General features: G+C 47.2%; 1 protein-coding gene across 1 annotated transcript; it reads right to left on the reverse strand.

The window, feature by feature from the left end:
* On the reverse strand, positions 1-6,980 carry ZNF774 (zinc finger protein 774). Its single transcript, XM_053658857.1, is given in 6 exon segments — positions 1-1,353; positions 1,355-1,758; positions 1,760-2,526; positions 2,925-3,034; positions 4,533-4,646; positions 6,928-6,980. Coding segments are annotated over 5 exon segments (1,725 nt in total). The 5' UTR covers positions 4,631-4,646; positions 6,928-6,980; the 3' UTR covers positions 1-1,007.
* Positions 6,981-16,227: the final 9,247 nt, after the last annotated feature.

A 16,227-nucleotide genomic window follows, 5' to 3' on the forward strand; every position in this document is an offset into this window, starting at 1 on the left:
GAAATATTACCCAGAGCTCCTTGGGGGTGGTGGGAGACTTTGGTGACAATACTGTAATACTGAACTTCATAGTTTAACAAGAAAGTGCTTGTGGGCCTGTATTGGGTGCTTGTGCCCATGTGGGAATTAGACCCTGAGAGAAGGCGGAGGTGTGGCCAAGTTTAAGTGTCAGGGCCAGGACTCAGCTCACCAGCTCCGTGACGTTCGTGTCCTTTTCAACACGCTGCCCTCCCTCAACACATTTCAATTAAATGCAGGAATGGACCAGTGGGTCAGAGGAATGACCCTCAGAGCGTTGCACTACCTTAAAACAAAAAGGCAACGACCCAGCAAATTGGAAAACAGGAGCCGTTTCCTACAGCTGAATGAATGCCGGGAAGCATCCCTGGAATGCTATTTAACAGTCTCGGGAGTTTTGTCTCCAAGGAGTCACTGCAGTCCTCTTCCAGGTCCCTCCTGCTTGCTCGTCGCTGCATATTTCCTGGGCCTCAGACGGCAGCAAGCCCCCAGGAGCAGTGCCTAAGACTCTGTAGTCTAAGGGCTTCTGAAATTGTTTCAGCTTTAGTCACGAGACTGCAAATGTTCTCTGTGGTAATCTGGCGTTGTCAAGGCGCTGAGACATCTGGTGACTAATGCCTGCATAGCACTTGCTTAGGAGAGTATTGTCCGCTTTGCTGAATCCGAGTGCTCACACTCCAAATCTTCTAACGCCAACCAAATTGGTTGCAAGTCCTGGGCTGCACTAATTAGCGCAGGGCTGCACTAATAAATTCCTTAGTGAGTAGTAAGTCTGATATAAGCAACCAACTCCGTATGGAGTGTCTTTTAAGGAACAGACGCTATAGTGAGGGTTTTATATAAGATCGCAGATGTAAATCATCACAGCGATAATCTGACCAGTTGGTTACGGAGCACCCACTTTGTGCCGGGCACCGTGCGAGGCGACACACACGAGATCTCTGGGTCACATTTATCTCGCTTCTCTTTCAGAGACCAGGCATCAGCCCTTAAACTCCTGTTTCCCTGTCTAAGAGTCCATCAAAATCACTGAAGGGATGCCTTTTGTGTTCAAAACGTTCTTTGGATCCTATGGTTTTATCCTCCCCATGAAACTTGGGGAAAAACATAGAGACGGATGGGGTCAGGGCCCGCGGGCAACCGCCGAGGCCCAGGTTCGGGTTTTCTCCGCACGGGGTGCTTGAAGTCAGCAGCGATGGGAACGCGGAAGGGAGTAGGATGACCCCCGGAGAGTGTTTCCTACGTGGGATGAGTGTTTGGTGGAATACAAGGTGTGCTTTCCGACAGAAGCTCTTGTCGCATTTACTACAGCGGAAAGGTCTTTCTCCTGTGTATCCTGCGGAGCGTCAGGAAGTGCGAGCGCTGATGGAAGGTTCTGCCACACTCGGGACATCCATAGGGTCTGTCTCCCACGTGGGTGCGCTGGTGCGTCGTGAAGTGGGAGCTCTGACTGAAGCTCTTCCCACACTGGCCACAACGACAGGGCCTTTCTCCTGTGCGGGTCCCCAGGTGCTTAAGGAGGGCCGAGCTGTCCGCAAGGCCTTCCCCACAGTCGTCACACCTAAAAGGCCTCTCGCCCGTGTGTGTCGTCGCGTGCATGACCAGGTGTGAGCTCTGACTGAAACTCTTGTGACAGGAAGGACAACTGAAAGGTCTCTCTCCGGAGTGAGTACCTCTGTGAGCCACGCAGTGAGAACCGTCCCTGAAGCCCCTCCCGCACTCCGGGCACCGAAAGGGCCGTTTCCCCTGTGCGCCTCCGCCGGCGCTTTACCAGATCCGAGCTTCAGCCAAAACTCTCCCCACAGTCGTTGCACCTGTAAGGCTTCACTCCCGTGTGAGTCCTCTGGTGGGCAATGAAATCTGAGCTTCAGCTAAAGCGTTTATGGCATTCAAGGCACGTGTAGGGCTTCTCTCCTGTGTGGGTTCTTTGGTGCATTAGGAGGTGTAGCTTCCTGCCCAAAGTCTTCCCACACTCGGGCCACTCGTAGGGTCTCTCCCCGGTGTGGGTTCTCTGGTGTTTGATGAGCATGGAGCTGTCACTGAATTTTTTCTTGCAGGCATTGCATTGGTAGGGCCTCTATCCCGTGTGGGTTCCGCCGTGGGTGACAAGGTCTGAACTCTATCTGAAGCCTTTCCCGCACTTGATGCATTTATAAGGCCTCTCGTCAGTATGGATTCTTCAGTGTCTCGTGAGATGGGAACTCGGGTTAAAGTTTCTCCCACATTCTGCACACACAGGCTTCTTTCCTACATACCCGTCCAGGAGCTGGGTTAGGTCCCCGTCCTGTGAGAAGGGCTCCCGGTGGCCCTGTCCCGGGTGTCCTGCAGTGCGTCCCGGATTCTGTCCTGGATGGCTGCCATACTCTTCTAATTCAAGGCCCCTCTCCCAGGTGCCTCCCCAGCTGGGAGTACGAGCAATATCTTTGTTGGCCCTTTCTGAGGATGCTCCACGTTGTTCTGCTGTTTCAGAAATGTCCTGATGGAGCTTTTCTACCTGATTCTCAAAGTCTGAGAAATGAGCAGAAGTTGACTGAGAATAAAATTATCAGGGACACACATCAAAAAACAGCAAGAGAGATGAAAACTAGTGTTTGCTGCAGCAGACTTCTATGTAATTTGACCGCTTTGGTTTTCGCTTTGTGAAGTTTATTGAAGTTCATTAAGCGTACAGAAAGCATGACATGCACTTCACACCCTTCAACAGTAAGCCACATATCGTCAAAATTGGGCAACTCCTTTCAGAGATGTTATGATCAAAACAAGAGCAAAATGCTTACTTAAACAGAGACTTTAGTTGGTCAATGACTGAGTGCCCAGGAACTCAAACTTAAACTTCTGGTAGGAAGAACAAAAGTCTAGGGCAGCCTCCCCAATTCTCCTCCCACCGGGCGACACCCACATCTCACCTGGGTGGCTTTCTTCCCTCAGGATCTGCCTTGTCTCCAAAGCCTGGAGTGGCAGCACCCATGGCTCTTCTTTCCGTTCCAGCTGGGAAATGACACTTGGCCTAAAAATCCTGCAGAGGAAGACGAACGTGGGACGTCAGTCAGAGGCACTCATACAAGGTGCGGCCAAAATGTAAGCCCTCCTCCTTCCCCAGACAGAAGAGAATGCCAGGAGACACTCTTATGTGTGTTTGGTCTCATTAAAAGGGCAGCCATGACAAACTGACAGAAGAGGTGACCTCCCCAAGAGGCTGAGAAAGAGCCCTTTCCCTCTTATAAAAACAAACAAACAAAAAACCCCCCAAAAAACCCAACCCCACCTGATTTGTCATTGACACTCTAGAGAAAGTGCAGTAACTCATCTCTGAAGGCACAAGGCTCAAACCACGGGCGAGATAACTTTATCAGACTCAAAGTCTCCACGACCCTAAGGAAGCGAATTATCATATTGGACTTCAAACTTTTCCCAGAAGGGCAGCAATAGGCATGGCTGTAACAGCAGTTTTCGACGGGCGGGCTGCAAGAATTTTTATTTGCAATGCCTGACTATTGAGTCAGGGTCGCTGACCTACTGACCTCTTTTCCCTTAGATGTCCAGTAAAAAAATGACAACAGCCAACACAGCAAGAGCTTTTTGGTGTGAATGAGTTAAAATTATACCTATATCTTGTCAGATCGTCAAAAAATATACTTTGTGGTGGGCTGCAGAATTTTAGTAGTTTGTGTGTACCGTGAGATGGAAAAGGTTGAAAATTGCTGAGCTCTGAGAAAAAAGATAGACAACTGTCAGAAAAAAGAAATGGGCATAGGACATGAATAGGCGATTCACACACAAAAGTGGCCTATAAATATATGGAAAACCTCCCATTTATTATTAACCAAAGAAATTAAAATTAGAACGATACATGTAGGCAATATAGCATAGACATAGAGTGCAAACTCAAGACTCATACTGTCCGAGTTTGAATCCTAGCCCTGCCTCTTACGAGCTGTGTGACCTCAGGAAAGTTACTTAAACTCTCGGTGCCTGTGTCTTTATCTATAAAATAGGGCTAATGATAAGACCTATCTCACAGAGTTATGAGGGTTAAGTGGTAAGTCCTCAATAAACGTTAGCTATCATTATTAATTAATCCAGACTTACATTATAATATCCACTGTGGTGGTAGAAGTTGGAGAAATGGACACTTTCATATAATGGTGTGGGAATAAATCAATTGATACAACCTTTTCACGAGGCATTTGGCAAAAATATCAAGTACCCTAGAAATGTACCTATTTTTTTTTTACCTAGCATTTCTAATTCTGGGAATTCTAAGAAAATGAAAAAAAAAAGTTGTGTAACAGATAACACATACACCAAAGGGTATGGTGAAATATTAACAAGATAATAAAGATCAAAGACATCTGCAAACGATAAAAAAGAAAGTCCTCCTTTTACTGCCGGGGAGGTGACAGTTATTCTTGCGGGGATCTGGAGCTCTGAAAGACCAGCTTCCTTAGAGACCATGGAGACCTGCACCTTCTTAAAATACATGTTTTAAATCTAAAGGAGAGCAGCGTCCCTACCCTTTGAGAGCCCATTCTTCTGACTGTGCCAGGCGGTGCCCCCAAGGAGGATTCTCTAAGCAGTGTCCACTCTTCCCTGGGATCACCAGCCGCATCATCAAGGGTCATCAGGTGCTAAAGTGAGAGTCCTCAGTATGCATCAGCAGCTCTCTGGATGTCCCCCCACCCCACAGTTAAAAACCAAAAGACACCTGCCCAGGATACCAATGTGCTCAAACAAAGCCCACCCTCGCCCCCAACTCTAGTAGCTCTCACTGAAATTCTGTCACCCACAGAAGGTTTGCTTTTCTTATTCTCTTTTTACATAATCTTTCCCTCAGGCTACTTTCCTGTTACCAGAGAGTCTCCCGCCTCTCAAACACCTGAACAGAACCCTGTCCTTGGACACACTAACTTTCTGAGGAACAAATTGCCCGTGGTCAACAAAGGAGAGGGTGTCCAGATAGAACTGGATTTCTGGAAAGCTTTACATTCTTTCCAACGACATTTTCCTGAGGGACGAGCAAGTGCGAACCTAGTCACACTCATATTAGTGATGAGAAGAGTTGACTTTTCCAGGCTTGTAGATTTGGTGTCAAACTCAGGGGACTGATTAAACAAAACCCCAAAGGGAAATGCCCTGGGCATCATTCTATTTGAAGGTGTTTTTTTTAATTATTGTTTTTTAATTGATTGATTGATTGATTGAGAGAGAGAGACATCAGTTTGTTCCCCTTATTTACCTATTCGTTGGTTGCTTCTTGCCTGCGCCCTGACAGGGGATGGAACCTTGTCAAGGGGTGGGGGTGGGGGGGAGATGCTCTAACCAACCGAGTTCCTTGGCCAGGGCCCTATTTCAAAGTGTAATGGTGTGAAAAAAATGAGATGGAAGGAGACATCAATTTTTAAAATAATGATAAAAAGATAGATAGGCTGTAAAGTTAAGTAAACTTCAATGGGGATAATATATAATTATCTAATCACAATGCTGTACATCTGAAACTAATAAAAATACAAAAAAGGGCCCTGGCTGGTGTAGCTCAGTGGATTGGGCATGCACCTGCGAACCAAACAACCGCAGTTCGATTCCCAGTCAGGGCACATGCCTGGGTTGTAGGCCAGTTCCCAGCAGGGGATGCATGAGAGGCAACCATACATTGATATTTCTCTCCCTCTCTCCTTCCCTTCCCCTCTAAAAAATAAATAAATAAAATCTTTTTAAAAAATACAAAGAAAGAAAAAATTCAATGGGGATAAGCACAAAACAAACCCTAGGGGCTGAAGACAATCATTACTACTAAAATCGGTTTAATAAAATTGACAGCAGCAACAAGAAAAAATTCTTTTAGAGGAGACGGCCAGATTACTGGATGGATCGGTACTTTATTCATTAACTAATATATTGTAAGGCAGCAGGAGTCACCAAGAAACAGAAGATAGACCCCTCACCCTCCCTGTAAAAAGTTTCCAGCAGAAACAAACACAAATCAGCCACTGACTGACACAGAATTTTTCCCGTTCCAGCGTGGGATGGACCAGATGCGGGTGAGAAAGTTTGACTCTTGCACACCTTCGTCTTCCCCAGTCGAAGCACCTAGAAGTTATACAACACACACACACACACACACACACACGAACACTTTTCAGGGAAACATGTATCCACTTACAGCCACTACTACTGGTCACTTATAAAGGGCTGAGTTTTTAAGGACCTAAAACCCGTCGCAGTACATGTCATCTCCCAATAAGACGTAAACACTGGGCTGAGCTTCGAGCATGAATTGTACTTCTCCATCCATTACAAAGCACAGCAGCAGGGCCCACCTGCAGGAGACAGAGCAGGTGAGGGGACCGAGTTTCGAGCGACACAGTCACAGAAACCCTGTCTCCCACGCTCTCTCCAGCGCCCCCTGGACCGGAGGCCGCAAAGGCCCTAGAGCGCTTGGCGTTTTGCCTAAGTGCCATTGTGAGAAGCACCGGCTTGTCACTGGATTTATTAATAGGAACAGGACCGCCCCGATCGGCCGCCACCCATTCCACCACGCCCTCGCGGCGCTGCAGGCCCTAATCGGGGTGCGGAGGTCAGAGGGTCACAGAGCTCCACTGCGACCCCGGGGACCACCACCACGGGGAAAGGGAAAGGAGACGAGGATCCCTATGCCGAGGACCGCACAGAAAACCGCAGCTACCTCCGCCCACTCCTCAGCAGACCCGCGGGCTCCGCAGGGCGAGCGCGAGGACCGGGCGGAGACAGCGTCGCGGCTGCAGGCGAGCCCCCTCCAGCTCCTCAGCGGCGCCCCGGTGTCTCCCTCCCCGCACCCACTCACCGCCCCAGGGCCCAGGAGGGGACGGAGCAGGAAGGAGAGTCCACCGCCGAGCGGCTCCCGGCCCACCGCGCGAGCCTGTCCCTCCCTACCCGAATCCTAGCGGGATTCGTGACAGGACTGCGTACACCCAGGTGGGATTCTGAGCTCCAAGGCCATCTCCAGAAAACACCGCCCACGCCCTCTGGCCATTGGCTCTCAGCTTCCGAGACAAGAAATCTTGCCCATCCATAGGCTGATCTAGCTTTCAATCCCCGCACTGCCTTCTGGGAAACGTAGTCTTGAGCAAGCCCGCCAAGGATTCAGAGTCCCGGGACACTGAATAGGAGTCTCTATTCAGTGACAAGTGCTAAACCCAATTCCCCAGCTACCCGATTGCGGGAACCGTCTCTCCGGAGCTGAGAGGGGAATCACAGACTGCTCTCCAGGAGATGAACCTCCTAGGGGATGCGAACCTCCTAGCCCCACCCGACAACCGCGGAGCAACCGGGTACCAAAGGAGATGTCTCCAGCTCTAGCACCCAGCCCCTTCCAGCCCGCGCAGCTGCTCGCAGCACCGACCCTGCTGCGCATCCTCTTCCGGCCACTTCCTCACCCCACCCCCCAGCGGCGGGAATGTGAACCGCGCCTGCCGCCGCTGAGTTCAAAGCCAAGTCAGACTGCGTACAAGAAACCCCAAGCAGAAACCGTTAGTGGAAGAGAGACATGTTCTACTTCTTGTCATTAGTATCGCAATTTCCAGGCTATCCCCTTTCCATTTGTTAATACACCCGTTCGTAACTAGAGGAGGCAGGCGAAGGAGTCAAGAATGCTAGGAACCATGTCCTTGAGGGTGCCTCAGACTCTCCTTTTCTTCAACTCCCTGATCTATCCAGTGTGTCATTCCCCAAGCAGGGGCTTCCCTGCCACTCACTTCTGCAATGCTCAGGCTGGCCAGAGCGGTCCCCACACTGCCTACACAGAGGAGCCTGTCCCAACAGCACAGTTCCCAGCCCAGCTCCATCCGCCTTTCTCTTTGCTCCCCATTGTCCTGGTTCTGCCACCTGAATGGCCTGGGGAGTGTGGAGGAGACTGCAAAGACTCAGGAGGGACACAGACGTTTGGGCCTCTGTGCCCTGGGCTGCCCCACCTAGAGGAGATTCTTCCCCTTCTCCTGTTCTTCTTGAGGCTTGCCCGATACCCTTACAGATGCATAGGAACTTTCACACCGCTAGGGAAACTGCTTAATTTCACAAATGTTTTAGGTCAACTGAGAACTTATTGCTAGAAATGAATGAAAATAGTGTTTGACCTTCAGGAACTCCCCAACAGCTCACTGGCTCTTTAAGTTTTAAAGACTTGAGAAGACTCTAAGGTAGCAAAACAAGTAAAGAAAGAAAGAAACAAACAAACAAGCGAACAACAACAAAACCCAGACAGACTGCAGTGTGTGGCTATAACTTGTTTTATTGGACACTCGGAAATGTAAATAAATATATTTATGTTTTATAGGCATAAGAAGTAATTCTAGCTTTTCTTTCTTTTTAAAAGAAAGGGTTTATTAAGCCATTGCTAGGAGAAGGAAGGGGAGGAGGAGGAAGGAAGGTGAGAGAGAAAGAGGAAGGAAGGAAGGAAGGAAGGAAGGAAGGAAGGAAGGAAGGAAGGAAGGAAGGAAGGAAGGACATATTGGGGTACGGAGTCAAAAACCATCAGTATCATGATTCAGTAGGAAAGACAATATGTACCAATTCTAGCTTTTCCTGATGATTCATAATTACGACCCGTCAGTCCTGTCCTAACCCTTTTAACTTGATTGAATTTAACCTGGAAAATAACCTGTCTACTGCAAGAATCTAGATCATAAGCTATTAACCCATGCCTTGAATATGGGCAATGCTTAAAGATAATGTTTTAGGCCCTGGCCTGGTGGCTCAGCGGGTTAAAGCATCATCCCCAATATGCCAACACAGTGGCTGGGTCCCCAGTAGGGGCACAAATGAGAATCAAACAATGAAGGCATGAACGAGTGGAACAAGAGAGCGATGTTTCTCTCTCTCTCTCTCCCCTTCCTTCCCTTTCCCTCTGTCTCTTCCTCTCTCTTTAAGATACTAAGAAGCAGTCCTTGGGAATTGTCAAGGGATTCTGCATTAGCTGATGCTGTGGGGGTGGCATTTTTCCTGCAAGGCACTCAACAGGCCAATGTCTCAAGTTCTAAAGGACGGGCCTACGGAGTCCGATTGATTTGAACGTGCAGAGAGTGACACCTTGTGGTAATCAGGAGTAATTGCAGAAAGAGCCACAGTCCAGAGCTTAAGAATGCTTTGGACGTTTCCCCACCTAGGTGTGCGTCCACCGGGCCCCTTTGTGCGGCACAGAAACCCCAGGGTTCTGGGCAGTCCAGGAGAACCGAGAGCTCCAAGAAGGTTATTAGCTAATTCACGAGTTAGAGGATAGGGCTAGTTTCCTTTTCAGGGAAAAAACTGAAGGCATCCTGACGTTATGGTACAATTCATATTGGCTACACTCATATGTGTAGAAAAAAGAATGGAAGGAAACCCACCCCATCAACAGCAGAGATTATATTTAGGTACTGAAGTTATACATAGATTTTTGTTATCTTTTTTAAAGGTTTCTGTGTTTTCCATAATTTTGACAATAAGCATATGTGTGTATTATTACCTTGCTTTTTTGTTTTGTGTGCAGATTTTTCAATGTGGACACGGATTTTTGATTCCCCTGGGTACATGCCAAAGAGCATGATTGCTGGATCATATGGCGGGAATATGTCCACATTTTTAGGAAACCGCCAAACTGTCTTGTAAAAGAGCCTCTGGTATTCTGCATTCCCACCAGCAATGGCTGGGAGTTCCTGTTGCTCCACACTCCCATCAGGGCTTTTTTTCTAATACCAAACGTTTTCAGATGGTTCTGGCTGGTGCAGCTTGGTGGATTAAGTGCCGGCCTCCAAACCAAAGAGTCGCAGGTTCAATTCCTCGTCAGAGCACATGCCTGGGCTGTAGCCCAGGGTCCCAATAGGGGCTCACCACATGCAACCATACATCAATGTTTCCTCCTCTATCTTTCTCACTTCCCCTCTCTAAATACAAATAAATGAAATCTTTAAAAAATATTTTCAGGTGAAATATCACAAAATTCTTCAAGTCCATTATTATTATATTAAAAATAAATAAGTAGAGCCCTGGCTGGTGTAGCTCAGTGGATTGAGCACAGGCCTGCGAAGCAGACCATCGCGGTTCAATTCCCAGTCAGGGCACATGCCTGGGTTGCAGACCAGTTCCCTGCAGGCCAATTCCCAGCAGGGGACACATGAAAGGCAACCATACATTGATGTTTCTCTCCCTCTCTCCTTCCCTTCCCCTCTAAAGATAAATAAATAAAATCTTAAAAAAAATAAAATAAAAATAAATAAGTAAATGCATGCACATGGGAAAACATCCAAACCTTTAGGAAACTATAAAATTAAAAATAAAAAAGTCCCATCCTGTTTCTCAGTCCCTCCTTATAAAGCTAATCACCATTCACACTTCCTTGTGTATGCAACAAGAAAGATTTATTAGGTGTCTCTTAGCATATATATTGTTTCTTCCCTTTACATTTTTTCACAAAAGTATAATGCATTGTTGTACATTGTTGTACATTGTACTGTACGATGCATTTATGCACACTGTTTGACCCTTGTTTTGTTTGCCCATCTGGAGATTTTTCTCTATTAGCGTATAGAGATCAACCTCATTTTTTTAAAAGCTACTAGGATTCCAAGGACAGATGTTCCAAACACTCTACATTTGCTTTGATTTGCATTTTAAAAAGTATTACTGTGGTTGAGCTTCTGTCCCTCTTTCTCTCTGTGACCTACTTATTCTTATCCTTCAGACATTTTTCTATTGAGTTCATGGTCTTTTTTAAGATTTTATTTACTTATCTTTAGAGGGAAAGGGAAGAAGAGAGGGAGAGAAACATCAATGTCTGGTTGCTTCTCATGGGTCCTCTTCTGGGAACTGGCCTGCAACCCAGGCATGTGCCCTGACTGGGAATTGAACCTCGATTCTTTGGTTCGCAGGCCCACGCACAATCCACTGAGCTACACCAGCCAGGGTAAGTTTTTGGTCTTTTTTTATGCTCACTGGGATAAACTCATAGTAAATTAGAAATTGGCCCCTGGTTTATAAAATGTATTACAAATATTTCCACCGTTTTGTCGTTAATTAATTAGTTAATTAATTAATTAATTAATTTCACCTCACTTATGGCCTGTTCTGGTATGCAGACATTTAAAATTCTGTGTGTTCAAATTTGTCTTTATTTTTCTTTCTGATTTCTGAGTGCATTGGTTTTATAATTTTAAAAAATTCAAGTTGCCCTGGCTGGTGTGTGGCTCAGTGGATTGAACACGGGCCTGCGAACCGGAGGATGGTGTAACATACCCCAATGCGAGCAAATGTCGGAAGCCTTCAGGAGTTTATGATGGAACTTTATTGGCCAAAGTTTCAAAGTTTTACCTGTGCAGGGGCGAACTCTCGGGGTGTCTCCGGAGACACAGTGCCAAAATGGCTGCAGATGAGAGTCGCGCCTGGCGCTTACAGCCTGGGGTTTTTATTGGGGTGAGCAAGCAAGCAAATACAGAAGCAGACGTAGCTGTTAGCAATTGGCTATCCCGAGAGAACACACATGGCTATGTTCTCTGCTTGCAACAATGGATACTTTTCTGCAAGGACAAGGTCATGCACAAGGCGGTTTATCTTGTTCAGCACTCTTTGTACTTTCTGTACTTTTCTATCTCCCTTGCTGAGACAGTCTGGTACCTGCCTCGTCCTCCCCGCTAATTTTATCTAATTCCGGCCTAACCTAACAGTGGCCGGTTCGATTCCCAGCCAGGGTACATGCCTGGGTTGCTGGCCAAGCCCTCAGTAGGGGTCGTGTGAAAGGCAACCACACGTTGATGTTTCTCTCCCTCTCTGTCCCTCCCTTCCCCTCTGTCTATAAATAAAAATCTTAAAAAAAAATTCAAGTTGCTTCTGAGAAAGAGAGAGAGAGCAGGAGAGAAAGACAGAGAAGGAGAGAAAGAGAATTAGCAAACACACAGTAGTGAAAGCCCATTAGGGGAAAGTTCAGGGCACCAAACCACCCCCAGGGGACTGCCTCTACCTCCCAGGCCTTGGGTCTCAGGAAATCTCATAGTATAACAGGGTGCAGCCAAGAAGGGGGCCCCAGAAAGGGATTTGGAATGGGGTCCAGAGTTCAGGGTGTCCAGGAAATATTAAGATGTCCCCCCACCCAGGTGTTAGTTGGGGGAAGGGACAAAGGAAGCAGAGCCATTGAGAGCTGTTTTGCATAGCAACAGTTTTGCAGCTAACCTCTGGAATGATTATTTAACATATCTATAGCCTTTAACTGGTTGCATAGATATGTTAAGTAGCTGTGGCTACGCTTTGAACCCGGAAGAAGGGAGTGGCTTCTACCCAGGATGTAACTAGGGGCTGCTCCCGAGTCACAGCGCTTGCGTGAGAGCTTGGAGTTTATTGGCTCCACGCCATGGGGGCCATACCTGCCCAGACTAATGATGGCAGCCCAGTAAACTTGCAATAATAGGACAGTCCTGGCAGGTGTAACTGATTGTAGGAGGAGTCGGAAATGGGGCTGCAAAGGAGGATGGGTGCAGAAATTTAAACCCAGACGTGGCAGCCATTGCGGGAGAGCCACGCGGTTGCAGGAAAGTGAGGGTCCTCTCTTGGCCAGGTGAAGGGAGAGCCATGCGGTCTTGGGCAGAGTAAGGACCCCCTCTCTGTGTGGTGAAGAGGAAGGAGAACCATTCGGTTTTGGCCAGAGTGCAGATCCCTGCAGCTCTGGTAGAAGAGGCCCACGCGGCTTTGGGATGCTCCCTTTGGCCGCATGGCCTAGAAAGCAAGAGAGACTTTGACTGGAAAAATAGGTACAAAGAACTCTTGCCAGTGGACTGTGAGAAGGTACCACATGACTTTGGATTAACTAGAGATCCTGCCTGACGGTCAACACAGCTGACGATACCAGCGGCCTGGAAGGACGGACGTGTCCTCTTTTCCTGATTTACGGTACCCGGAGTTGGGTCAGCGGGAGAAGGGAGCGCTGTGTGTGTAGGTGTATACCCTAAAGGACTTTGATATTTTAATAGAGGCATTAGGCCTGAATAGCATTAAACAAACATTTCGTTTCCTTTTCTCAAATCTCTGGCATTGAGAGATGTCTTTCCAATTGGTGGCAGACAGAAGAGCCCAGTAGATATTAGTATTCCGTCCTTGGGAGGGGCCCCTATTCTGTAGCAGTCTTTGGCGTCCCTAGGTGGGCCAAATATTGCCCCTCTCTTGGACCTCTGTTCGGTAACAATAGTGAGTGGCTTCAGTGTGTAAAGGAGAAGCTTAGGAGCAGCACCCCGTTTGACAAGTTAGTTAGGGAACTCATCTTGAAGCCTCTTTTGCAAGCGAACTGTATTGCAAACTTTCACTGAAGGTCACAAGATTTTTATGTTCTCTTTCCAATTGTCAACTAATGGATCCAGTGACGATTTTCTTCCTATGAACTAAGCAGCCTAGAGATGGCGTGTGATCACGTGTGTGCGTGTATTTAAATTGCTTCCTTCTCTTTCCTTTTTCCCTCCCTAACTTTATAATTTCTTTTTATTGGTGAGAGCTTGGCGGACATTGAAATTTCTCGTGCTAGATTCGCTCTAAAACACAAACCTTCTCCAGCCGCCCCTGGAGCCGCTCTTGGCAGGCACCGCCTCACACGGGGGCGCCTCCTGAGGCATTCTGTCCAGCCCAGAGCACCCTTGGTCTTCCCAGAAATATCCTCGTATAGAGCAGTTCAGAACAAAGCGTGGGAACTGGACAGAGGTCGTAAATCCACTCTCCTTGTTGGCGCGAAGGGGCTGGAGAAGCCCAGGCTGGCACAGGACGTCTGGGAAAGGAAATGCTAGTGTCTCTTGAGGAGCAACACAAGGTTCAAAGGGCCTCCCTCTGTCACACTAAATAAGTACAAACCATTCATTAAAAAAAAAAAAAAGATAGTGGCCTTAAGGAGTAAAAAAAAACATTCTAAAAAGGAAAGTTCTGCTTTAGCTTCTTTTCACATGGGGTGGGCATGTGATTTCGGCTCAGGCCACCGAAGGCTCCCTGCCTGCTTTGGAGCCCAGAGAGGAAGGCAGGCAAGCAGGCATGGCTCACGGGTACCAGGTTCACGGGTGGGCAGGCCGGGTGTTTCTGCTCAGAGATTTTTGCTGTGCTTCTTGGGGCCTTACTCTGTTTCTTGGTTCCCAGCTTCTCCGGCCTGATCCTTCAGCTCCCACTGATTCTGTGCGTTTCCTGATACTCTTTAAGGAAGTCCCTTTTGCTTAAATTAGCCGGAGTAGTTCTCTGGAGCTTTTAACCGCGACTGCTCACTGGTAGAACAGAGCCTCTGTCACCCCTCCGGTTTGGAGAAAAGAATCAATCACAAGAGCAAATGGCGCTCTGCTTCTAGGCTTGGTCACTGCCCTGGGCTGGTCTTAGGGCACTGGCTTAGGGACCAGGTTATGGCAGGAAATGGTTTTAAGCATGACTTCCTGTCTGTCTGAAACTGGGACAGTGGACACCGGCCAGGACCGACTTCCTAGAGAATCAGGCACAGGGCAGAGATGGCCGACACCCCAGGATTTTCCTGTAACGAGATAGTGCCAGTTTCTTGGGGTCCAGGGTTGGTTTGGGATAAACAGAAGCCGAGGTAAATGCACTCTTAGGCTGCTGGAAAGTTTCAGCTGTATCCCAACCCCAAACAAATATCCTTTTGCTTTTGTGTACATTTACATCCCAATTGAGGATGGGAATGTGCAGAAACAAATCTTTGTTAGTACATGATCACCCCCCAGAATTATCGTACTCAAACATTTTGGATATCTTGCTCGCCTAGAACGCTGACTTCCAGAGAGGTGATAGGGAATTCTGCATTCAGGCCGCCAGTGTAGACTTCTCAGGCTGGCCTGGAGGTGGCGCTGTTTGTATGTAGTCACTTTGGGCAAATCAATTAAGACACTACTAGGGAGGAAGGAACAAACCGCAGAACCTCACTTTGCATCTTTAAACTTGGATTAGTTAAAAAAAGGTTATCATTAGTGAAAAATAAGTGAAATTCAAATAATGTCTGGAGTGGTGCAGAGAACTTCATAAGAATAACACAAATCTGAGAATCTATAAAAAGACAAGGTTGACAAAATTGTCATAAAAATGTCAAAGTTCTATGTTTAAAAAAACAAAAAGGAAACAAAAAAAAACTGAAAAATCGTAGCAATTTCTGTGACAAAGGAATCATTTTCTTAGCATACAAAAAGCTCTTATAGGTAAATTCAATACAAAAAAGGGAAGAAGATATGAACAGCCAGTCAGTACATAGAAAAAAGATTTAAATCCCCAGTAAACATAAAATATTTCTCAAACATCCATGAAATGAAAATTAAATTTGTATGAAGTGAAACTTAAACTAAAATTAAAAAACAGTAAATGCAGTCATTCCTGTGTACCTCCAATTATTACTCTGTACAAATATACAGGATTGTTCTATCACCGATCTTTTAAGAAGTTCTTTCCTTCCGTTCTTATATTTTCCCCCTTGGATTTCCACACAGTTACTTACTTCTCATCCAGCATCGAGGAAGTCTCTTCTTTAAGAAAGCTAAGCATGGGAACACCTCGATAGAGGCCTACTTTCCACTCTCATCTTTCAGTGTTGACAACAGGGAGAGAATAAAGGTGCGTGGAGGACGGTGTTTCTGCCTGGTAAGCTGCTGGTGGAGACAGACGAAAGAATGGGAGTTCCTGTCAGAAGAGGCAAGACAGGTCTTTCCTTCAAAACACAGGAATGCCACGTGCAAAAATAAAGGTGTGTGCAAAGGCCAGGTGCACCTGCATGTTGGGGGAGTGGTGATGGGCTCCGGCGACAGAGGGCTTTTACTATTCAGATGCCTTTCCTCCTCCGGGACTGCTTTTGGTCGTCCAGGGGCCTAACAATAGCTGAAGAGGACCTTCAAGCCCCTCTGCCTAACTTTCACTTTTTATAAATGAATATATAGAAGCCTTAAAGAAGTGTAATGACTGACCTGTTCTAGGCCACAGTTCTAGCCGACACTGGGGTCCTGATGGCCAGTCCGCAACTTTTCTGCTCTGGCCCTCGGAAGCTGCCCAAGCTATCGACCCCAAACTCCGCTCTCAGACGCGCAACCCAGATGGTGTGAGTGGATGGACTACAACTCCCACAATGCCTTCGGTCCAGCCTCTTTTCCCGCCTTGGGCTGGGAGATGTATTCGCCAATAGAAAAGCAGAGCTCCAGGGGCCTTTCTCCGCAGCCAATGAGAATGGTTGGGGGCGGGCCTCTACCCTCCATTGTTCTC

This window comes from Artibeus jamaicensis, unplaced genomic scaffold (genome assembly GCF_021234435.1).
Source record: "Artibeus jamaicensis isolate MK-2021 breed Jamaican fruit bat unplaced genomic scaffold, CSHL_Jam_final scaffold_612, whole genome shotgun sequence".
Taxonomy (NCBI): Eukaryota; Metazoa; Chordata; class Mammalia; order Chiroptera; family Phyllostomidae; genus Artibeus; species Artibeus jamaicensis.